Here is a 23,485-nt window from a genome sequence, read left to right as displayed (position 1 = left end):
TTTTGAATAGCCAGCTTCAAGGAACAAGAACTCCCTTGCTGATACTGGGAATTAGGCAACTCTCCTAGTTAAGGCTTATTGATCAAAAGCCAAGAGCACCACTATGTTTTTGTGTATGGAAACATGTCCATTATACTCCATTATTTGGTGTTTTAGAAAAATAGGCAGCATTTGTCAGAATCTGGAACAAATGGTAATCCACAGTTTACAATGGCATGACAGAGCAGCCCAATCGAAGCATAGCATTGTAAGCCTTAACCCCCAAATTCTCTGTCAAGTTCTACTGCTTGTTGTTATTGGGGTAGAGGGGGAAAGTAAAACTCCCCAAATAAGTGGAGGTTATGCAGTTCACTTCCAAAGTTGGTGCATGGCATTTTAAAAATGTCAGTATTACCTCCGGTAGATCTTCAGTTTTACACCAGCTACTTTCAGATATAACAGAGGAAAATGCATCTGTAACTTATGTGAGAGAAACACCACATTTCACACAAGGGAGCACATTGTGAATTTTAAAATGGTCAAGGCATTGTGGCAGAAATGTCCACAACTGTGGGAGCAAATTTTCCCTCGATGCATGATGCAGCAGCAAAAAAATAACAATATAAAATGCTATTCTAGACTGCATCAACAGAAGTCTAGTGTTCAGATAACACTCTAGACTGCCTGTGTCCAATTCTGGGTGCCACAGTTTAAGGAGGACATTGACAAGCTGGAACGTGTGCAGAGGACAACGACCAATATTATCAAGGGTCTGGAAATTAAGCCTTAAGAGGAACGGTTGAAGGAGCTGGGTATGTTTAGCTTAGAAAAGAGGAGAGTGCCATCTACAACAACCACCTTCAAATATCTGAAGGGCTGTCAGGTGGAAAATGGAGAAAGCCTGTTTTCTCCTGCTCCAATGGATTCAAGTTACAAGAAAGGAGATTCCAACTAAACCATCAGGAAGAACTTTCTGGCAGTAAGAGCTGTTCAACTCCCTTGGGAGGTTGTGGACTCTCCTTCATTGGAGGTTTTAAAGCAGAGGTTGGATGGCCATCTGTCTTGGATGCTTTAGTTGAGATTCCTGCATTGTAGGGGGTTGGACTTGATTACTCTTAGGGTCCCTTCCAACTCAGTAGGATTCTCTGATTCTCTGAATTGTTGTGCTAGTAAAAGATCATCCCAGATTTGCTTGTGACTCCCAAGCGTGCACCCATTTCTTTCAGATATAACGTCCCACACATTTTCACAGGTCTACACATCTGCTGCAGGAAGAAGATACACATGTCACGCTTAAGCAGTGAGAGCAGCCAATCTGCCTGTTTTTCTGCCCCAGCTAGATAACCAAAAGCAGCGGATGGAGATATCCTTTCACCCACAGCAACAAATTGCTTGGGAAAGCACCAGTCAGCTGCTGAAGCAGAGAAAGGCTGAGATCACATGGGTTGTCTTCTGGCTTTAGGCCCAATGCAACAGTTCGTGCAGTTCTGGTTATTACAGAATCAAAGCTGGAGGAGGCTTATATAGAAAGTTGTGTATTTAAGGTTTCTGACAATAGAGGACTCTTGACTCTTCAAATCTAATCAAGCTACTGTGCCATTTACAAGGTACGGAAATCTTTGGCTGGCTACTATGGAGAAGCCTTCAGTTCCAGGACGACGACGACGGGGGACTTTGTTCTGTACCAAAAGCATTACAATTGGTGCAAATATAAAGCTGTCCACTGAACCTTACCAAAGAAGTGTCAGCAAACATAGTAGCTCCTTACACAGTAACTATTAGGGCAGAAATGCTTTCAAGAATTTGATTTGGGTTTTTTGTTTTTGTTTTTTAAGAAAAGTTTTCCTACCTTTCCTGAGATGCTTTAGCCCTGCTGGCGATTGGCAGCTGTTAGCATGGAAGAGGAGGAGTATGTTGAAAACGGTTCACAAAGTGGAAGACACAGCTTCCAACATTCAATAGGAAAATTAGAGCTGTCTTTCTATATTGTATTTCCAACAGCTTGATGCATCCTTGGAAACCTACAAGCAGGCCTGCTTCTGCTTTCAGAAGTTGCTGTCTGATCCCAAAGGCTCAAAGTAGCTGTATTATGGCTATCTTCTCCTTCGTGGACCTAAATCAGGGGTCAGCAAGCTTTTTCAGCTGTGGGCTGGTTCACCATCCCTCTGACCATGTGGTGGGCCGGACTATATTTTGAAAAAATAAATAAATGAATTCCTATGCCCCACAGATAACCCAGAGATGCATTTTAAATAAAAGGGCAGACTCATGTAAAAACACGCTGATTCCCAGACCATCCACGGACCGGATTGAGAAGGCGATTGAGCCACAATTGGGCCCCCGGGCCTTAGGTTGTCTACCCCTGCTCTAGAACATAAGTTCCATTGAACCTGGTAGAACTTGCTTCCAAGTAAACACGTGCAGGATTGTGCTCTGAAGTCTTCCTTTGATATGAAATTTTGCTTTAACCATCTCAAGATAATTAATACCAGAAACACAAACTTTGTACAACAAAACTGAGTAAGTCTACATGCACACTAACTTGAGCTCCTATAAAGCAGGATGCTTTATAAATATAACTAGTCATTGAAAAGTAATAAAACCACGCAGGAAATATTTTCATTTTCATATGGGATGTGAGGCTACCTTTCAGTTACAAAGTGTTTGAAGAGTTTTGTAATTCAAGTCTACTAAATTTATGGATAATATTAATTGGTTGTCTTTACTTGCATTTGTTAAATCACTTTAAACAGAAGTTGCAAAGCAAGTTAACAGGATAAAAGACAAATAAAACTGGACATGTCTAAAATACAGGCAGGCGTCTTATTTATTGTTTGTGGTTAGAAAACAAATGGCAAGATGTTATGAATGAAAATGCATTCTTAGGAAGTGGTAGAACATTTGCAAAAGACTTTTTGGACACAGATTACGCAATAAGACATTCCAGTCTAGCAAAGAGAATTTCCGTTCTGGAGAACTGGGCTCACACACTGTCTGAGATGGACAGCTTTGTGCAGGGGTCAGCAAACTTATTCAGCAGGGGGCCAGTTCACTGTCCCTCAGACCTTGTGGGGGGGCAGACTATATTTTGGGGGGAAAAGAAAGAAAAAAATGAATTCCTATGCCCCACAAATAGCCCAGAGATGCATTTTAAATAAAAGGACACATTCTACTCATGTAAAAACACACTGATTCCTGGACCATCCACAGGCTGGATTTAGAAGGCAATTGGGCCGGATCCAGCCCCCAGGCCTTAGTTTGCCTATCCATGACCTAAATGAATCATAGAGTTGGAAGGAACCCCATGGATCACCTAGTCCAACCCCTTGCAATGCAGGAATATGCACTCATACAGGGATCAGCCCATGATCTTGGTGTTATCAGCATCACGCTCTAAGCAGCTGAGCTAATAGGTATCCTAGTTTGATGTAAGCCAGGGTATGTATGCAATGTGCTACTGCAAAAAGCTTCCCTCAATAGCCCAGCATGCATGCTATTGTAATTAGATGCCATAAATCACACATCATCCCCCTCAAGATATTTTAAATACTTTTGGTATTTGGAAATTCTTAGTTCACCCTAAGGGAGGCAGTTTTGTTACCTAGAATGGGTATATGGGGCAAGGGAGCGCCATCATCAGGTTCACATATGTACTGTATCTGTTTTTCCACATAGCTGGCAGGGAAGGTGACAGGTGAACTCAAGAGAAGCAAACTGTTTCCTTCACTTTTGGGTTTGTGCCAGTTGGGTAACTTGTTCTCTAGTAGTTCAACTCTCCAACTAGCCTCAGGCAGCGTAGCAAATGTACAGGAATGATGCAGTCTCAGAAGGCCACAAGTTACCCACAACTGTCACCCCAAGTTTTGTTGTTGGACCCTGATACTGGCAAATGTAGCAGCTGAGAGTATGAAGGCATCTGAGTTTTCTCTGGTTGAAAAACCTGAAGAAAAAAGTAACTATTTGAAAAACATAGAAGTGTCCTTTTAAAAAAATCGGGAAGTAATAGTGGAGGAATGCCATGCTTCATTGACTGTTAATCTAGAGATGAAGCACGCAGACTGCCTGAAGAACAGTGCTTCCGGCCATATACGGAGAGCAAATCCTGTGGCTTGGAGACGTGTGACTGAAACCGTAGTGAATGAGGCTCTTTAGGGGTGGCTTCCACGTTCACTTGCTTTTCCACAGGGCATTGTCCTGTCCGAAAGGAGCCCACAGCTCTCCGCAGGAGGGTATATTTGCTAGTGAAAAGAGAATAATTCCTGAAATTGAAGTTCTTCCTTTCACCTCACGTGGCTCCTCAGGGTGGAGGGGAAGCCCTTCGCACCTTTTTGCAAACTTCACGGTCACTCTTCTAAGAAACGTTGCCCTCCAGGTTCTGGGCCGGCGGCCTAGCTCTCAAACGGATTTATGAGTCCTTTTCGCCTGTCGCCGGCTTCCTCCCCTTAGTCAAACATGGGCGGGAACTTGTAGGCTTCCCCCCTTCTTCGGAAGGGAATCCATTGCCGCGCGGAGACGGGGCCTCCAGACCGGCAGGCGGCGCTGTGGGAGCCCCGGAGTCCCTCCTCGGCTGGGGCGAGCGGCCGGTTCCTGGCCCTGTGGCGCCGGGAGGGAGGCGCGGCCGGGCTCGGAGCAGCGAAGTGGCGGGGGAGCGGAGCGCACCGGCCCGGCCGGCATCATGGGCCGCAGGTGGGCTAACCCCGGAGCGCGGGGCGGGGGGAAGAGGCTTCCGGGACGGGAGACGCTTCTCTGCGCCGGGGATGAGGCGGCCGTCCCCTCCCGCGCTGTCGGGCCCGCGACCAGCGCGGGGAAGGCGGGAGGCGCCTACCGGCATCTTCGGGGGCTCCGGGCTGGGGCGGGGAGGATGCTGTGGGTCAGGCGGGAGAGATGCATGGAGGAGCGGGCAGAAGAGCCCCTCGCTAGTCTTGGGTGCCTCTGGAGGAAACGGGAATCAAAGATGGGGCTGGCTCTCGGGAAGAGCTCGGTTTCCCCTTCCAAGCTCTCGGAAAGGCGGATTTGTCTGGCTTGCCTCGTCCGGGTTCAGCCGGAGACCGAGGAGTCGGATAGAAATGAAATCTGGGGGGAGGGGGGGGGATCCAGCAAGACTCGATATACAGTATGATCTGATCCTGGGTTTGAAGCAGCTGTGGGAGGTTATAAATGCCTGGTATGTTTCCAGGTGGACGTCTTTATCCCTTTACTAGGGGAGTTAGTCCCATTTATATCAATGGGATTTTTTACTTCTTAGTAGCAAAGTACCTTTTTTCCTGGATCGGCCTCAGGACAACCCTGCGAGGCAGGCCAGCTCCACCCGCTGAGCAACTTGACTTTGAAATCATGATTTATCCAAGGCCACGTAGTTGGTTTCATGTTGACATCGAATTGGTATCAAGGTTGCCTTAGTAGCCTAGTAGATTACATAGAGGCATTGGGCTTCAATCTATACCTACTTAATTGGGTGTCTTTTAAAACTAAGGCTCCAGTCCAACTCTGCTTACCAGGAAATTTGATGCTTCATACGATGCAGTAAGTGAAAATCATTGTGTGGACGATTTCATAGCTAAAATCTGAATGGATTAATCTGAAGTAACTCACGGGCTCTATGTTTTAATCGCGTGTATCCAATTTTAATGCAAGTCAATAATTCTTTAATGCTTTTTTTTTTACCTTACTATAATCACAGTAAATGGTAAGGATGCTTGTCCTCACTTCGCTTTCTTCATTCACACTTAACAGGTAAAATGGGAATTCTATCCGCAGTGGCAGTTTTGTGTAAGGAATTTATGGTGGGAGTTGTTTGAGGATTATGACGCTAGAGTAACAGGATGTGATCATTTATGTGGGAATAGTAGTCAGTATAGTTAAGAATCCAGATTTAAAGTGTAAGGGAAGCATTTTGCTCTGTTTGTATCAGCTTGAGTGTGCAAATGGTAAGTGCATCTGAAATAACTAAAAAATTCAAAGCTCAAAGGTGACAATTTCATTAGTACTTATAACACATCTTATGAAGTTATCCACTGCAGGGATGGGGAACCCATGGCCTTCAAGGTGGTTCTGGGCTATAACTCCCATCATCCATGACCATTGCCTGGAAGCTGGAGTCCAGTGATACTTAGGGGGCCACAGTCTCTCCATCCTTGCTCTACAGAGTGCCACTTTATGAAGGCCAGTCAGTTCGTAAAGGGATTTGACAGACCACAGAATCAGTTGTCTCATCAACTGAAAAAGGAGCCTACTGCAGCCACTGCCATGCTTATTCACAAATGAAACTCTTTGTACCTCTCCTCTGTTTAGAATGGATAGGAGGGTCAACTCCTAGTATCTAGTGAAACATGAGCATGTTTAAGAGAGCAAGTTCATTGACTAAGAAGCTGCGCCAGTGTAAACAAGGATGGAGCACAAAGAACAAACAGTCTCTCCTGCATTCTGGATTTATGAGGATTTATATACTGAGACCCTTCACAGGCACCATAGCAGGTATTGGCAGGCACACTGGCACCCATGGGCACAGTGTTGTTGACTGATGTTAAAGGTCAGTATCAGCATCTTGAATTGGAAACTGAGATTAACAGTTTCCTTAATTTGCTGACTGGGGTTCTTGCTGCAGTTTGTAAACACATGGAGCTATCAGGTGGTTGGCTGTACAAATATACAATAAAAAATTAAAAACATTCAAAACTGAAGTTGGGAAAAAAAATCTGCCAAAGCTTAGCTAAACAAAAAATATTACCTCTTTTCCTTAAAAAAAATGTGGAGCTGCACAGGCTTAGGCAGGTGTCTTTTAGGATAAATTACTTCAAGTGGATGTTCTTCCTAAGAACAATCTTGCTCCTAACCACAGTCACAGTTCTCTGTGCTCTGGTCCATGGGGTCACGAAGAGTCGGACACGACTAAATGACTAAACAACAACAACCCCAGTCACAGTTTTATGGAATATGGAGCAGAGCTACACCTAAAAATCTTGAGTAAAAAAGGCTTGTGGAGGACACAAGCTACATAGGACTTGTTCAGTTATCACATTCAGTTTGAATTGTGCCCAGAACCTGATAATCAGTATTGCAGAACGCAGGTGGCGTATGCTCTCAATTTCTGACTCCAATTAGATCATAGACTTTTGAATTTTGTACAAGCTGACATTTCCAGTCTTAAAAGGCAGCCTCATTTGTAGTTTATTTGCAGTAGTCAAACTTCAGAGTTTAAAAAATACACGAATGATGGTTGCTAGGGCCTTGTTTTCCAGGAAGGGATGCAGTTCACATATTGTTTATTAATGAAAAAAGTCTCTGGCCAAAGCTTAGAGCAGCCATGTGTAAAAGAGACCACAGCTCTTATACTTTTAATAGTTGTGGAGTAGGGAATCTCAGAAGGAGTAGCTTGACACCTGACATTTTCTCTTCTACACACTAGTAATGTTGCAGGTGTCCTGTCCTCTTTTTGAGCTGGACCACAAATGTGCATCTATCAGCAAAGCCAGGTCCAGGAGTACTCCCAAGCAGAATATTTGTTCTTTGAGGGACATTGAGACACCATCCAAAAACACATCCCCAAATCACATCGCCCACTTGCTGTAATCATCTTGTCTGGATTCACCTTGTAATGGGTGAATCTATGCCAAAATAGCCTCTAAGCATGGGTGTTAACACTAAGACCATTGCTATTAGATTAGATAGATATGAAAGATAGTGCTGTGTTGTCAATTTAGAGATGATACCACAATCCAAATCTGCAGGTTATCCCAATGTTTCATTGAATATTAAATAGTTTCCCACAAAAAAAATTTAAGTAGCAAATGAAAATCTCCCCATCGCCATTCTCTGATATTGTTATATTGAAAGAAAAAGCCGCCAAAGGGCAATAACAATTTGTATTTCTTCCACTCTGCTTAACTGGTCCAACAATACTTCATGGCCAGTAGTTTAAAATGCCCTGAAACTAGGGTGCCTTTTGTTGTTGTTGTAAATTTCATTTTAGTGGGTGAATCATTAACAGTTTGATATGTTAAAGAAGTTTAGTTAGATGTAGGCAAGCCTAGAAATTCAGCCTTCACTATAATTATGACATTCCTTCAGCTTCCAGAGTTCTAAGCTGACAACTGCCCAAACAATCCCTGTGGATCTTTTTGCACCAGGATCCTTACCCTGACTGCTCTACATAGCAAGTAGCCCTGTGAGTTTCTCTGAGGCTTGCAAATAGTGCTTTCTGAGCTCTGGATTTCTTGGGATCCAGTAGAAATATTTAGAATATGTTTAAACAATGAAAAGTGTCTATTATCTAAATCAGTCACTATTTGGGGGCATTTTACATTGTAATATGAAATAAGAATAATAAACTATTTGGGGGCATTTATATGTGATTAAGGGACGCGGGTGGCGCTGTGGGTAAAAGCCTCAGCACCTAGGGCTTGCCGATCGAAAGGTCGGCGGTTCGAATCCCCGCGGCGGGGTGCGCTCCCATTCAGGGTGGTAGTGCTGGGAGCCGGGCGCACAGCACTTGGTTCCGAATATAGGATGCACTTTAACTTTTCACAGTCAGAATTTGGAAAAAAAAGTGTGGCTTATATTTGAGCCAATACGGTATACATGTGGAACAAAAGAACATTGGAAGCTGCCCTACCTATACCAAGTCGGATCATTTTTCTATCTAGATCAGTATTGTCTACACTGACTGGCAGTGGCTCTCCAGAATTTCAGATGGCACATTTCTCCTGTCCTACCTGGAGATGCTGAGCAGCAGGTTCTCCAAGCTATGGCCTTTCCTCTAAATAGGTTGGCCGTAAATGTGCCCTTTTGCCACTCCCTAACCACCCTAATTGTGAGACAGTATGTCATAGAAGCCTAATAGATGCAAATACTTGCCAAGTAATTCTGACTGTGGATCCATAGAAGGGAGGAATCTCTTAAGGCCCACAGAACTGTAGCTGCAGGAGAAATGCAATTGAAGGGTGAAGGGCATTTGCTCCCATGATCTTTTTGTGCTCCACTTTCTTGTGGCTTTCTTGTCACTAGCATTGAGAACGGAGGTCTGTGGGGATTTGTACTCCTGCTTCAGAACCATTTTGCCGGAGGAACTGAAATGGAAAGGTCTCCCAAAGGGGGCTTTGTCCCAGACCGCTCTTGCCCTAGTAGAGAGCCGCCTATCCGTGGGGGTGGGGTGCGTGTCAAAAGCACGTCTGTCCAATGTGAAAGGGAACAGTAGAGGTATATATGAGCTCCGACTTCCTGGTTTCTTTGTGGGTTTGAAGCTATGAAAGCTTCTTTCATTCCTAGCACTGGTGCTGGTTTTGCTTGCCTGGCAGAAGTGAGAGCTCACCTGTAACACTAGCTGCCTTGTCTGAAGAAGCTGGGAGGGAGAAACACAGGGTGGAAGTGCCTCACAGGCAGTGCCAGATTTACATATAAGCTAAACAAGCTATAGCTTGGGGCCCCACTCTCTTGGGGCCCCCAAAAAAATTTAAAGGGAAAAAACCCTGGGTGTACATTTCCAAAATATAAGGTATAAAACAAATAAAATAAAACCTGCCGTATTTTTTGCACCACAGCACTCACTTTTTTCCTCCTAGAAAGTAAGGAGAAATGTCTGTGCGTGTTATGGAGGAAATGCCTACGGATGGCATGCCTACGGATTTTCCTCCTCTAAAAACTACGTGCGTGTTATGGTCGGGTTCGTGTTATAGAGCGAAAAATACGGTACATACAGTTAGAGCTTAATATTTATTTTAACGGCGTTTCCGTGTGCTGCGCTGGTGCAGGCTCGCCAGAGCAGCTTCGTCATGCTGGCCACGTGACCCGGAAGTGTCTGCGGACAGCGCTGGCCCCCGGCCTCTTGAGTGAGATGGGCGCACAACCCTAGAGTCGGACACGACTGGCCCGTACGGGCAGGGGTACCTTGACCTTGAATATTTATTTTACTATTAATATACTTCTTAATTGTATTTCAGATCAACAATTACTTTGACAAAATACATATTTTTTATGTGCAAATGGCTTTAGATACCTATTAGGTCCATAAATTACCATATAGCATATATTCAACACAAAAAACAGCGACAATTTGTTGTTGACAAAGGACAGCTGGACATATAAAGGGCCCCATTTCCTTCAGTAGCTTAGGGCTTCATCAAACCTAAACCTGGCCCTGCTCACGGGCCAGGGAGCTGTGAACCAAAGCAGGAGAGAGAACTGTTGTTTGGCTGGTTTATTCCTTTTTCTCTGAGAGCCAGTAATACCAGCACTCCTGCCCTGGCCCAAAGTAGTTGAATTAAGCTAGGCTGAAATTGATTTAAACCAGTTTCCCTCTAAGTGGCTAATCACACAGGGAGGTGCCCATGCAGTTGGGGATACCAGGACCAGTGATATATTTAGGGATTAAGACTTACTTGGGAGTGAAATAGGCAAATCAAACACAAGCAGTCTCTTGCCTCCTTGCTGAAAAGTCTATGGCCTGAGAGTCCTGACCACATAAGGGAATAGTATTTTCAAAAGCTAGTACTGTGTCATAAATTCTCTATAAAATTATTTAAAATGCATGCTGATTTTCTTCTTCAGTGATCAGGTGTGTGAAGTTCAATAAAGAAGGGTATTGTCTGAGTTCAGCTGGGTGGGAGGGGAATCCACAGAATGCATGGCTCCTGGTGATGTGTCTGAGCCGTGAGGGATCACTAACAGAGACTCCGGGTTTGGCGTCAAATGGTCCTTAAGTTAACCTGGACAAAAGTTGTCCAGGAACCCTGAATGTGCCCTAGTAGTATGTGGACAGCTAGTGCAACCATTAACCACTGGGGTGATGTGCTGGTGGTAATATGACCCCACCAACCATCTAACTGCAACATTTTGTGCCAGCTGGAGCCTTCAGACAGGGGACATTGCAATAATTGAGTCTTGTGGTTACCAATGAATGAATCATCATAGCCAGGCTGTCCTTGTCCAAAAATGGCTGTAGTTTTTTACATTTATCTGGAAACCACCAGAGTATAATATACAGTGGTACCTCGCAAGACGAATGCCTCGCAAGACGGAAAACTCGCAAGAAGAAAGAGTTTTCCATTTTTCGAGGTGCTTCGCCAGACGAATTTCCCTATGGGCTTGCTTCGCAAGAAGAAAGCCCATAGGGAAATCTCCGGGGACCTCTTTTAAAATGCTGGCGGTCGGAAGCAAAGACTTTCGCCCACTGCCGGCCTTCAGAAGGCCTTTAAAATGCCCGCCAGCATTTTAAAATCGCCCCGGGACAGCGGAGGCTTTGCTGCCGCCCGCCAGCATTTTAAAATCGCCCCGGGACAGCGGAGAAGTCTCCGCTGTCCCGGGGGCTTTTAAAATGCTGGCGGTCGGCAGCAAAGCACTCCTGTCCCCGGAGCTTGCGGGGCAGGAGGTGGGGAGAAGGGCTTTTCTTCCCACCGCCAGCCTTCAGAACAGCCTTCTGAAGGCTGGCAGTGGGAAGAAAAGCCCTTGTCCCCCCCCCCAGCCTTCAGAAGAGGTCGGGGGACAGACTGTCCCTGGACCTGGTCTGAAGGCGGTTTCCATAGGAACGCATTGATTGATTTTCAATGCATTCCTATGGGAAACCGTGCTTCGCAAGACAAAAAACTCGCAAGAAGAAAAAACTCGCGGAACGAATTAATTTCGTCTTGCGAGGTACCACTGTATTCATGGTTTTGGGGGGGGGAGATATTTGAAATTCCTGGGTGCCTGGACTACAGTTTTATGCAACGAGGTGTGGAAATTTTTCTAACAATTATTTCTGTAATTTGGGTAGTGCTTGCCACAGCATGAACAAACAATGTAAGAGGGCAATGTTTTGAAACTGACCTCAGAGGGCTGTTTCAGAGCCTCTTTGAACTTACTCAAAACCGGTTTTCTGTGGTTTCATATCTTGCAAAAGATCTTGCACTGGCACATGCCTGTCCAAGGCAGTTGGTGGGTAGAAAGAGAGAGGATGGGGAAACAGTTAACAGAATTATTCAAACTGGGCTCCTCAGCTGTTGTTGGACCACGACTCCCATCATCCCTAGCTAGCAGAACCAGTGGTCAGAGATGATGGGGGTTATAGTCCAACAACAGCTGAGGACCTCAGTTTGAGAAACTCTTTGAGTTAGAGGGTTGAAGTTGTCAGCAAGAGAGTATTAATTCTGCCTTGGAAGCTTTATTAGATATGAGTAACGGTTCAACTTTTCATTAGGCTCGAATCCTATGGAAGGAAGCTCTGCACAACACATTGAGACTTGCTTCTGAATAAGCATGCATCTATGATAGTTGTGATTCCATGGTGTCCAGAAAAACGTGGCACAAGTGAAGAATTTACTATTCTGCCTTCAGCTGGAGATGGAAGGACTAGCCTTCGGGCAGTATGCTCCTCGAACGGTGAAGGGAAGAATAGGGATGCATGTGCTAGCTGCATCATATCACAGTGCTGGTCCCTGTCACCCTTCACATGTTGGAGCGCAGACATCTGCTGCAGGGAACCTGCTGCCTTTGTGCGAGTTTCACATCTACATCGGTGGCTCCGGCTCCTCGCTGCAGACATTTGCCCTCCGAGAAATGTTGAGCTGTGGGGGTGGTGAGTCAGCAGAGCTATTGTGCTTGACCCCACTCTCCCTCACACGATTCTAACCATGTGAGGTAAATTAACAAACAGGGCTTCTGTCTTTTGCAGTTGCAGGGGGACAACGTAGAAATGTGTCAGCGGTGCCTTTTAGGCTTGGGAAGCGGGGGGGGGGGGGGACTGCATTAGAACAGAAGTAGAGCCTGCTGGATCAGGCCAATGGCCCATCTAGTCCAGTTTCCTGTTCTCATAATGGCCAGCCAGATGCCTGTGGGAAACCAACAAGCAGGATTCGAGCAGAAGAGGATTCCAGCAACTCGTTCTGAGGAACATTACTGCCTGCCTGCATGGAGGCAGAGCATAGCCATCATGGCTTGCAGCCACCGATAGTCTTCTTCGTGCATTCTGATGGTTAAAGGGTGCTCTCTCTGCATAGCTTCTTGTTTGTAACATATATTCTCCCTTGATCTCGCTACCTATTCTTCCGAGTTTCTCTGCCCACCTCTAGCCCGCCATCTTTTTCTGGAAAACAACACTCGCTCCAAATGTGCATAACTTGAGTTTGACAGATTCAGGGTCGCTGGCTAAAAGGCCAGTTGAGACCCTGTGGGTTTGTTTGCTGCTAATGGGATGAAAAGGCGCTTGACAGCACAGTCATTAATCTGCCTCCTCTTTTGGAGCGTTATCTCTTTGTGGCACAACTGCACTGTGGTTACTCCAGGGAGATATTAGCTCCTTCTTTCATGTGTCTGTGGTGAATTTCTGCACAACTACACAGCTGCTCATTGGCTCTCGCCCTGAAGTCTGAAAATACGTGTGATTCCTCTGTAATAGATTTGAGTGAGCAGCCCAATTGTCTGCTTCCCATGCTGCGTAAGAATATAGTTTGTAATAGGCTTGTTCTGTGACATGTCTGGGAGTTATGTACTGCCATATTCCAAGGACGCTCCTGCCCCATAGAATGTCTGGTTGGTAAGTACCAACGGAGCCCTCGGCCACTACACTTGCTTTGTAGGAAGGTCACTCTGACTTTGCTGCTCAGGAGACACCAGGATCCGCCTGTTCCAAGATCTGTGTTTGTGCATGTTAATGTGCACAGCTTGTCTGAGATCCCAAAAGGAGGGTGTTTAGAGTGTTCTCTGTTTGCCTGTGTCTATTGCATGCCATCCCTACTGCTTTATTTCATTTCTTTTATCTCTCTCCCTGACTCCAAGGAAGAGTGTTTGAAAAGACCAAAGGTCTGACAAATGGGAGCTCTCACAGGCCTCTGTCTTGGTGTCGTGCCAGATTAAGTGAAAGGCAATAGTTCCTCAGACCGGCATAGGGATTGCATGTGCAAGAATTTTGTCACTCAGCTTTGAACCTGCAGCATTTGCTGTGAGAATCCTGCACAAGACAGATGCAGCTGCTTTGTTTCTGGGGTTCTTGGTTTCGCCTGTTGCTAGAGGAAGGACGTGACGGGGGGAATCTTGAATGCTTCCCATGTGTGATGAGAGAGTTGCCTGTATAAACTTTTCGCCGGATCCAGGGATTCCCTTTGGCTTACGGCCTGCTCTTTTTCTTGGCAGGTTCTGCCTGGCTCTTGCGCTGGCTGCTCTCCCCATAGTGACTGCGAATGAAGAGGTACCTGCTGTCCACCAGGACTCCTGGGGAGACTTCTGGCTGTTTCGCTTTTTGGTCAATGCCGCAGGCTATGCAAGTATTGTGGTGCCAGGCTTCTTGCTTATACAATACTTTAAGAGGAAAAATTACCTTGAAACAGGTAAGTGGTAGGAATATGCACACAGAGTGGTTTCCTGATGTTGCAGCTGAGATAGCGCTTTCTGAGCCCATCGTATCTTCTGCAGCCCCTCAGCTGTGCTATCCTGGACTTGAAACTGCCCCAGAGTGCAATCATCGTCGGCTTCTAAGTGCGCAATCAGTATGTTCACCCAGTGTTAGAAACTCAGACATATAAGCTAGGTGTCAAATGGCTCCTTAAAGCAGGGTTGCAGTCGCCAAAACGGAATGCCTCATTGCCATTTTGGGGCCTGATGGCTCAAAAGTTCTATTTATTTATAAATTTATTTAGTTTTTCAAATTTTGAAATTTACAAACAATTGTCAAACAACCCAAATAAAAAGAGAAATCCATACATTCCACTGGACTTCCCTTTTCCCTTTTGTGGATCCTTAGTTAACTTTTTTTCTCCTGCATCTTCTCTACTAATCCAAATCTATTAAATCTCCATTTGAACCATAATTCAACATTAAACTACAAGTATTATTCCAATTCTACTAATAATTTTGTTTATAAAGATTTTTAAGGTAAATTATATATTTTCCCCTTTCCTTATTAAAGTTTTGGTCTTCCTGATTCTTCCGGTCATTTTTGCCATTTTGGCATAGTCCTTCAACTTAATCTGCCATTCTTCTCTGGGCTAGTAACATCTGAGCAGCAGTAGTCGCGTACATTAATAGTCTTTTCTGATCCGTTGATATTTCGGTGCCTAGAATTCCTAGAAGAAAAGCTTTAGGGTTTTTTTAAAATAAAAAGTTATTTTAAAGAATTTTTTCAGTTCATTATATATAATCTCCCAGAATTCTTTTACTATTTTACAAGTCCACCACATATGATAAAAGGTGCCTTCTTTTTATTTACATTTACATTTCAATGCAACTTTCTGGTTCCTGAAATTCATTCTGATTGTGCAGATAAAATATAATGGATAGAATTCTATGGGGTATGTTGCTAGTGTGTGAAAACAGTCACGATACAAGGATCCCCAGGCAGGCACCTCCAGATGGCGGAGACGTCAGGTGCCATCCTGGTGCCCGGGCATCTTCACTTGGTCGCAAGTGGCCAATAGCCAGGTGCAAAATGTGCCTGACGCCTGGCAAATTTCAAACACTGCGTCCACTCCATCAGTGTTATCATGCTAGAAAGCACAGAATCTGTAGCCATTACCTGTTGAGGAAATTGGGAGATTTGCAAGGAATAGCCATGGCAATGTGGGTATAAGATCTGCATCACTATCTCTCTGATTTTCTGCAGCTCAGTTAGTCTGTCTTCTCTTAGCTGGGGCAAGCACTGTGAGCAGAGTAGAGTAGGGCTGGCCTAGAGAAGAGGCAAGTAAATCTGTTTGGAAGTGCCATCAAGAAACCACATATGGTGGCACTGTTGGAGGCAGTATGTCTCCAAGAACCAGTTTATGGGAATTGCAAGTGAAAAGAATGCTGCTGCTCTCAAGTTCTCACAGCCATTCTTTCCATAGGCACTTGGTCGGCCACTGTGAGAACAAGATGCGGGACTATGGCAGGCCTTTGGCCTAATCCAGTAGGGCTCTTCTTAGTTCTTATGTGGTGGTGATTGTGGGGACAACATTGGCAGCTGTAATGTGTGTGGCTTCCCTCCCTCCCTCCCCCATGCCCCCAAATGGTGTGATTCAGTGTTGTGGCTAATGTGCTTTTGCTCCTTTCCCTCTTAGGTCGTGGTATTTGCTTTCCAGTTATCAAATCATGTGTCTTTGGCAACGAGGCCAAATCTGTACACCAGGACGATACCTTGCTAGCAGCTCGGAACGAGACTGTCGAGTCCTCCACAGCCCGGCAGTTCTTTAAGCTGCTGTTTTGTGCAACTGGCCTACAGGTAAAGAACTGAGAGCTAGTACTCCACTTTGATTTGGCTTGTCTGGGGTGGTGACTGGGAGCTTCTCGTTTAGAGGTAGCATTACACCGAGAGTAGGATTGGCTCAAAGGTTAGTTCACAGCTGAGCAAAGTTTCCAAGCAAGGTTAAAATATCCCACCCATTGCACTGGCTTTATGTGCACTGGGACATATGCAGCCTTCCTGACCTATAACTTCCATTAAGCAATGCTACTATCTCAGTTTTCATGAGACTTGCATGCAGGTTGTTATTAAATTGGAACCTGGGTTCATTTGGGAGGAAGGGTGTGATATAAATTTAATAAAATAATAAATAAAACCTAAATGATGCTTTCAGAATTGCATGGTTTGTACCCTTCATGCAATAATGAGGTCAGAATATCACTCAGTTATTTTTGAACTGGAGTAAGAACACTGGGTTCAGTTAGGGGATTTCTGTTATTTTAGAAAGATAAAAACTTCTGCTCAGTCAGTATCAGGTGGATTAGAATTTTGTTTGTCTTATCTCACTCATTCTGCGGAAGATAGATAAGAGGCGTTTTGCAGTTAATTTGGCTCTTTGAGCAACTGTAAGTCCAAAATAACGATGAGCTACAGGCCCTAGAGTGACATAGTTTAGCAAGTGCAGAACTTTATTTGGCATCCTTGCGTTATGCCCATAGCTACCTATAAAAGAAATACATAGGAAATGCTGCATGTCCTTGAATGACATTGAAAGAAAGAGAGAAGGGAATTTTCTTAATGCACTGAACTAATGCGGATTTAGTTATGTACCAAGCCTGCTGAATGGCCATAGGCAAGTCATGAAATCTCTTTGGTTCAGTTCATTCCAAATTTACAGGATATAAGTAATGATACTTTTCGTATTACTGAGGTGAGGGTGTTGGGATTACTGCTTCTGCATTTACAAGGAACTGGGAAAACGGTTGATTCTGCAGGCCTGATGGGACACTAAAAGCTGCTGTCTGCAGAAGCAGGTGCTCTGTGGCAGCTGCTGTCCAGCTATGTACTTTTTTCAGTGCCTGAAATATTTAATCCTGTATAGCATCATGGTCATTTCACAAAACATAAACCAGATGGTGTTCAGATTGTTTGCGCTGATAGGAAATGCCAAGGCAAACAATCTTGTGGCTCAGCTAGCATTTTACTGCTGTAATTTTTGTAGGTGGTGTCTTAACATAGCCCGGCATAGAAAATAGTCCCTGTGGGATGAAGTGCAATACCGATCTGGTTAGATCCTGCTTGGGAGTGGAAAGAGAATCTCAATCAGATCCGGCCCTCAGCTTCCTGTTGCGTAGGTTGACAGTATAGCAAAAGTGGGCGTCTTTATGAGCTGCTTGGGTCAGCGGCATCCAAAGAGTGTCATGCTTCCTGCTCGCCCGATTCTCCAAGATGCTATCTTACTGTTTGTTGTGGCAGTTGCCCTCCATTTCCCCCTTTCTTCCTCTTCCTTTGCAGATCTCCTACCTGACATGGGGCGTCCTCCAGGAGAGGGTGATGACCCGAACGTACGGCGCAACCGAGTCTGACCCTGGCGAGAAGTTCAAGGATTCTCAGTTCCTGGTCTTCATGAACCGGATCCTAGCGTGCACCGTGGCTGGCCTCTACTGCGCCCTGATCAAGCAGCCCCGTCACGGCGCTCCCATGTACAAGTATTCCTTTGCCTCCCTCTCCAACATCCTCAGCAGCTGGTGCCAGTATGAGGCCCTCAAGTACATCAGCTTCCCCACGCAGGTGCTGGCCAAAGCCTCCAAGGTGATTCCGGTCATGCTGATGGGCAAGCTGGTGTCCCGCAAGAGCTATGAGTACTGGGAGTACCTGACAGCAGCCCTCATCTCGGTCGGAGTCAGCATGTTCCTGCTCTCCAGCTCCCACGACAAGCACCTCTCCACAGTCACCACCTTCTCCGGCGTGGTCCTCCTGGCTGGCTACATTGTCTTTGACAGCTTCACGTCCAACTGGCAGGACGCCCTCTTCACCTACAAGATGTCCTCGGTGCAGATGATGTTTGGCGTCAACGTCTTCTCGTGCCTCTTCACGGTGGGCTCGCTGCTGGAGCAGGGCGCCCTGCTGGAGTCGGTGCGCTTCATGGCCCGCCACTCGGAGTTTGCCGCCCACGCCGTGCTGCTGTCGGTCTGCTCGGCCTTCGGGCAGCTCTTCATCTTCTACACCATCAACCAGTTTGGAGCCGCCGTCTTCACCATCATCATGACTTTGCGGCAAGCCTTTGCCATCCTCCTGTCGTGTCTCATCTACGGCCACGCTGTCACCGTGGTGGGCGGGCTGGGAGTGGCGGTGGTCTTCACGGCGCTCTTTCTCCGCGTCTATGCCCGCAGCCGCATGAAGAAGCGGGCAAAGAAAGTGCCCGTCGAGGGCACCGTGCAGAAGGTTTAGGGGCCACCAGGCAAGCGACACGCCCTGAGCTCCTCCCCGCCCCCAAGCACTTGCTGAATCTCTCGTTTCACGAACCCAGCAAAGAGCTGGTCGATTTGGGAAACGTCAATTCCCATCCTCTACACCTCCCACCCCAGCTGATTCTTAAACACTGCTGGGATTGGCTTGGAGGAAGCAAGGGGCAGCTTCCTCCTGTCCTAATGTCTGAGTATTTTAAGTCTGCTGAGGCTTTCTGCTGAAGGAGACTTGGAAGGGGCTCTTGAGACTCCTTTCCAAGATAAGGGTACAGGTGTCCCTAATGCCTGCCCTGACTGACAGCTTGTGGGGGAGAGAAGGCTAATTTATGATCAAGTCAAATTGGAGCTTCTTTTTGTTTTGCTACGGTTTGCCTTCTGCTCACCACCCTGGAGCTGCGTAGAAGGGAATAGCAAGGCCAAGACTTTTACAGTTTCCATTAAAAAGAAAGAAAAGAGAACTACACCCTCAAAACTTCATGGTTGGAATGGAAAGCTGGCAGCTTCGACAGAAAACCAGTCCCGACTGTGGAGGTTTTGAACTTGCCCTGCTGGGCAACGGCCTCTCTTAAATCGCAGCCCTTTGGCTTTCTGGCTCAGTATACCCACCTGTACTTTTGCCCCACTGTCGGACCTTTCAGACGGTGCCCCCTTTGCCAGCGTCATTTGGGTTTTTGCTTTTTGCTTAGTTTTTCTTTGACCATCCCCTCCTCTCACTGCCATGAACTACAGTCCCAGAACCCCTCGAGGCCACTCTTGGGGTGCTTTCTTTGGGTGTACTGTTGCTGCAAACTTAGAAAAGCACAAATATTGCCTTTTTGAAACACCTCTCTTCGGAACCAAGTTTCTTTGCTGCTCTAGGCAAGGTGGTGAGGGAGAGGGTATCCTCATAGTAAAAGAATGTGCACCCCAGTCCTTTTCTCCACCCCACCCCCCACTCCCCAGTGATCTTTGCAAAGGTTGGTGGGAAAGACATGGTTCAAGCTGAGAGCCAGCCATACGGAAGCAGCCTGAGTCTGGGCTCGTGTGCTGCTTCCAGCAGGGCTGAGCTCTGGGCTCTGACCCTCTTGGGCCTTGCAGTCTTTTGTGCCATGTTCCCATTTTATTACGTGGCACGTAGGCCATTCTGGAAGCTGCAAGATGTGGTGGGGGCACTGAACTGCACTGTATTGTCTAGCTTGCTGTGCCATTTTCATTTTTGAGCCAGGAGATAACAATTCTGAGATGTACGGTGCAGGATAGTTTGGTGCCCAGAGGCTGGATCTTTTTACCCTTTTCTCCACATGCTCTCAAAACTGGGTGCAGGACTGGAGTTGTTGGCTCTGCCCTAAAAGTCTCGAGTTTTACCCATTAACCCTTTTGTTGCCAAGCTGACATTGGGCAGGGGAAACATTTTTTGGTACTCGACACACAACTGTTTTATTTTATTAAATTTAAACTATGCTGCAAATAAGTGGCCAGGACATGTTTTATAGCCTTTAAAGTGTGTCCAGGAGAGATAATCTAAAGGAGTTGCTGCTCCCTTGTGGGCCACCCCCCCCTCCAGGTGCTGTTGGGGTGAAAACAAACGTCTCAAATCTCATCCAGTTGATTTATCCAGTATGGTTTAATCACATTAGCAAGTGGGTCGCTTTACATCTGATGTGCCAAATATGGATCTAAGTGGCAAAAATTGGGAGTTCCATTACATTAAGCAGAAAGACGTTGCTGTATCTCTTGCCTTTTGAGCCAGGTGAACTTGATACTTTACCTTGTAGATGGGGAACAGTTTTGGAGGCTTGAGATCAATTATTTGTGCAAAGCTAGTTATCTTTCCTTCTCTATCTCTGCTGCCACAAAAGTCTTCTCTCTCAAGTAGAAATACTGCCAAAAGTTGATTCCTGTGTCAGCTTAGTTTTAGTACTCTTTGCATGAGGATAGAGGTTTCTGGCAGGAAAAAACCATGTTATTTTAAATAGAGCCAAAACGAGGTAGCTGAAGTGCCATTCAATCTCTGCAGTGATGACTGTTGTCCGTTGGGGCTCAAGGCAGTAGGTGCAGCCAGAACCAATGACAGGCAGAGTCAGAGCCTGACTGGTTATAAGACAGAAGGCAGGCATGTGGATACTAGGTGAGGGCTGACAAGTTATTGTGGAGCACTGCTGCATTTGCTTTAATGGACCAGCCAGATTGAGTCTCTGGTAACAGGTAGACAAGTATGTGAAAAAACTGATATAAATACAAGTAAGGGGGAAGAGATGTCTTGTGACTGAAAAAGCCCCATTTGTTAATTTCCTCAAATGAGCACATAAGTAAATTGAAGGGCAAAGGTACCAATGACACCAAAAAATCCTCGTATTTGGCTACAAAGTATGATGTGTAAATTCACAATTCAAAATGTTCCAGGCTTTCCGATTTTATTTCAAGGAGTGGCATGGTATGAGGAAGTAAGGATGGGCAAGAAGGGATGTGGACAGAAGTAGTAACTTCACACAGAAGTTCAGCTTTAGTAGCTCTTGTGCACCATGAGGCCTAGATTCTTAACTTGACTTCAAATCAAAACTTAACTCCCCCAAGACTTAAATATCTCTGTCACTATGGCAGTGGACTGCAGAGGATTAAAAAAGCATTAAAAGCCTGCTTAGGACACAGAAGACGTTCCGGGTCAAAGGTTACACTTGACAGCCATGCTCCACATTAAGAGAAAATTCCAATGGGTAGGAAATTCAGTATATGGTGTCTTAGCCTTGTTCTGCCAATGTTGTTGCAGTCTAAAAATATCCCCACCCTTGGCTGATCAACCTGTGAAATCCACTGTTATAAACCTGCATAAATGAAGACTGAAAAGAGATCTGTATTGTTAATTGTAGAAAGGGAAGGTATACACAATTCAACCCATTTAAGTCCTATCTGAACTGCCTAAACTCGTTGGATTCCGATCACAGGGTTCAGTGTAACTTTCCAAATTGTAGTTTGTCCTGGACATCACTTACAGGCAGGTGCCTGTAATAAAGCATAAAATCTTGACAGCAAGAAGCACAAGGTACTTCCTTAATTAGCTATCAGGAAGGCAAATTTGAGTAATCCAATGCATGTTTACTTACAAGTCCCTTTGTTCAATGAAGCTTGCTCTGTTGTAAGCGTTTATTAGCAGGGGTGGGGAACACATTATCCCATGGGCCAAATTGGGCAGTTAGGTGGGCGTTGCAAGATGTTACAATGAAGGCAAGCTGGTTTTGAAGAGCTCTTTGAAGCCACTCTGCCCATGGATCAGTTGATCATTGTAAAAGGTACCTCGGGTTAAGAACTTAATTTGTTCTGGAGGTCTATTCTTAACCTGAGGTACCACTTTAGCTACTGGGGCCTCCCGCTGCCGCCGTGTGATTTCTGTTCTCATCCTGAAGCAACGTTCTTAACCAGTGGTACTATTTCTGGGTTAGCGGAGTCTGTAACCTGAAGCATCTGTAACCCGAGGTATCATTGTACCGGGTTTTGCCGGGGGAGGAAGATGGGTTCAGCAATCTTCTCTAGCCTACAAGAAATTGTACATGTTAGAGTAACAGCTTTATATAGATGGCTGCTACATCCCTGCTCTTGCAGGAGATGATGCCTTGTGTAGTCTATCCTTTATAGCAGGACTGGGACACAGGGCCATGGGTAACCTTCCAGAGACTGTCTGCCAGTGGTGGGCAGGGCTGGAGGCAAAAATGGGCAAAGCAATTTAACTTTTGTACCCTTGGCTATATTCCAGCTATGCCAAAGTATATTTTGTAGAATCGTAAGAGTTGGAAGGGACCCTTCCAACCCCTTGCAATGCAGGAATCTGCAGCTGTGAGAGGTTTCTACAACCCCCATGTACATCCAGGCAATCATGATTCACAGTTCAGGAACATATTCTGGCTAGGAAAAAGCATTTAAAGGGCCTGGAGCAAAGCCAGTGAAGGGAATGCTCTGGACTCTCCCTCCATGAGACTGAACCATCAGCACCCCCTGCTGGAAGCAGGCTTGGCAGCAGGATTTTATTGTATGCATATGCAACTATGCATGGCTGCAGGGTGTGCCTTGCCCACAAGCCCAAAGCAGTTGACAACCCCTGCTGCAGAGCAGACGCCAGTAAAGAGAAGCATGTAAGAAACATGACTACTTGCCAAAATAGTCCTACCACGTTCAGGAGACAAAACTAAGCAGGTGGATTTTTCTACAAGAGAATTGACTTGAAAATAAGTCATCTTGTTGCACAATGACAACGGGGAGCAGGGATGGGTAACTTATGGCCAACAGACTGCAAGTGTGTTTCCAAAAGCAACTAGGATACCATACCATTTTGCTCAATGCACTTCATACGGAGGCACCCAGATACTTCCCCTAACCTGCAGTTGGGAGTCCCCAACATGGTGCCCATAAAGCATATGCACCCACCAAGGCCAAGAGACCTGGAACCCATGAGAACCTGAACCCACTGAAACAGATTGAATGGCTGGAGGTTTGCTCTTGCTCAGAGCCGTTCCTTCACACTCCGTTATCTCAATATGCCCTCTAACCAGCATGAATGTGGCAATGGAAGCAGCAATGTGGGTTCCAGGGTGGGGGCTTTGGGGCACCATGAGGAACATTTTTACTCTGGCACGTATACTCATTGTTTTTGTAAGGTGTGCCCACAAGAAATCCCCTAAAAACAACAGATCACATTTGAGGTCTACAGTTTTGTTCCATGGCATGTTTCTGCCCAGTGTAAAAACCAATGCCATGCGGCTTTAATTCATTTATAATTTGCAGAAGAAGCCTTGTAAAAACCCTAAGGATTTGTTTTACGAATCCAATATTTGTACTGACAATTGCTGGATCTAGGATTTTTAGATGTCAGATCTGTAGTTTGATATTGGCTTAGGGGAATACTCCATGTAAATATCATGCAAATGCAAGAGGAGCCATTTTGAGGCTG

The 23,485-nt window shown here is 45.6% G+C and overlaps 1 protein-coding gene across 3 annotated transcripts; it reads left to right on the top strand.

The window, feature by feature from the left end:
* The first annotated feature begins 4,536 nt into the window (after positions 1–4,536).
* SLC35B2 (solute carrier family 35 member B2) lies at positions 4,537–20,266 on the top strand. Of its 3 annotated transcripts, none has more exons than XM_053382902.1 (4): positions 4,537–4,665; positions 14,080–14,273; positions 15,978–16,138; positions 17,615–20,266. In XM_053382902.1, the coding sequence occupies exons 1-4, from the start codon at positions 4,655–4,657 to the stop codon at positions 18,548–18,550; spliced, it is 1,302 nt and encodes a 433-aa protein (XP_053238877.1). In that variant the 5' UTR covers positions 4,537–4,654; the 3' UTR covers positions 18,551–20,266. The 3 variants fall into 3 exon arrangements, with proteins under 3 accessions (XP_053238877.1, XP_053238875.1, XP_053238876.1); XM_053382900.1 differs by lacking the exon at positions 4,537–4,665 and adding an exon at positions 5,031–5,143; XM_053382901.1 differs by lacking the exon at positions 4,537–4,665 and adding an exon at positions 6,304–6,453.
* The last annotated feature ends 3,219 nt before the right edge of the window (positions 20,267–23,485 follow it).

Source organism: Podarcis raffonei, chromosome 3 (genome assembly GCF_027172205.1).
Source record: "Podarcis raffonei isolate rPodRaf1 chromosome 3, rPodRaf1.pri, whole genome shotgun sequence".
Taxonomy (NCBI): Eukaryota; Metazoa; Chordata; class Lepidosauria; order Squamata; family Lacertidae; genus Podarcis; species Podarcis raffonei.
Note: the sequence above shows the minus strand (reverse complement) of the source record. Positions and strands in the feature narration are given on the sequence as shown.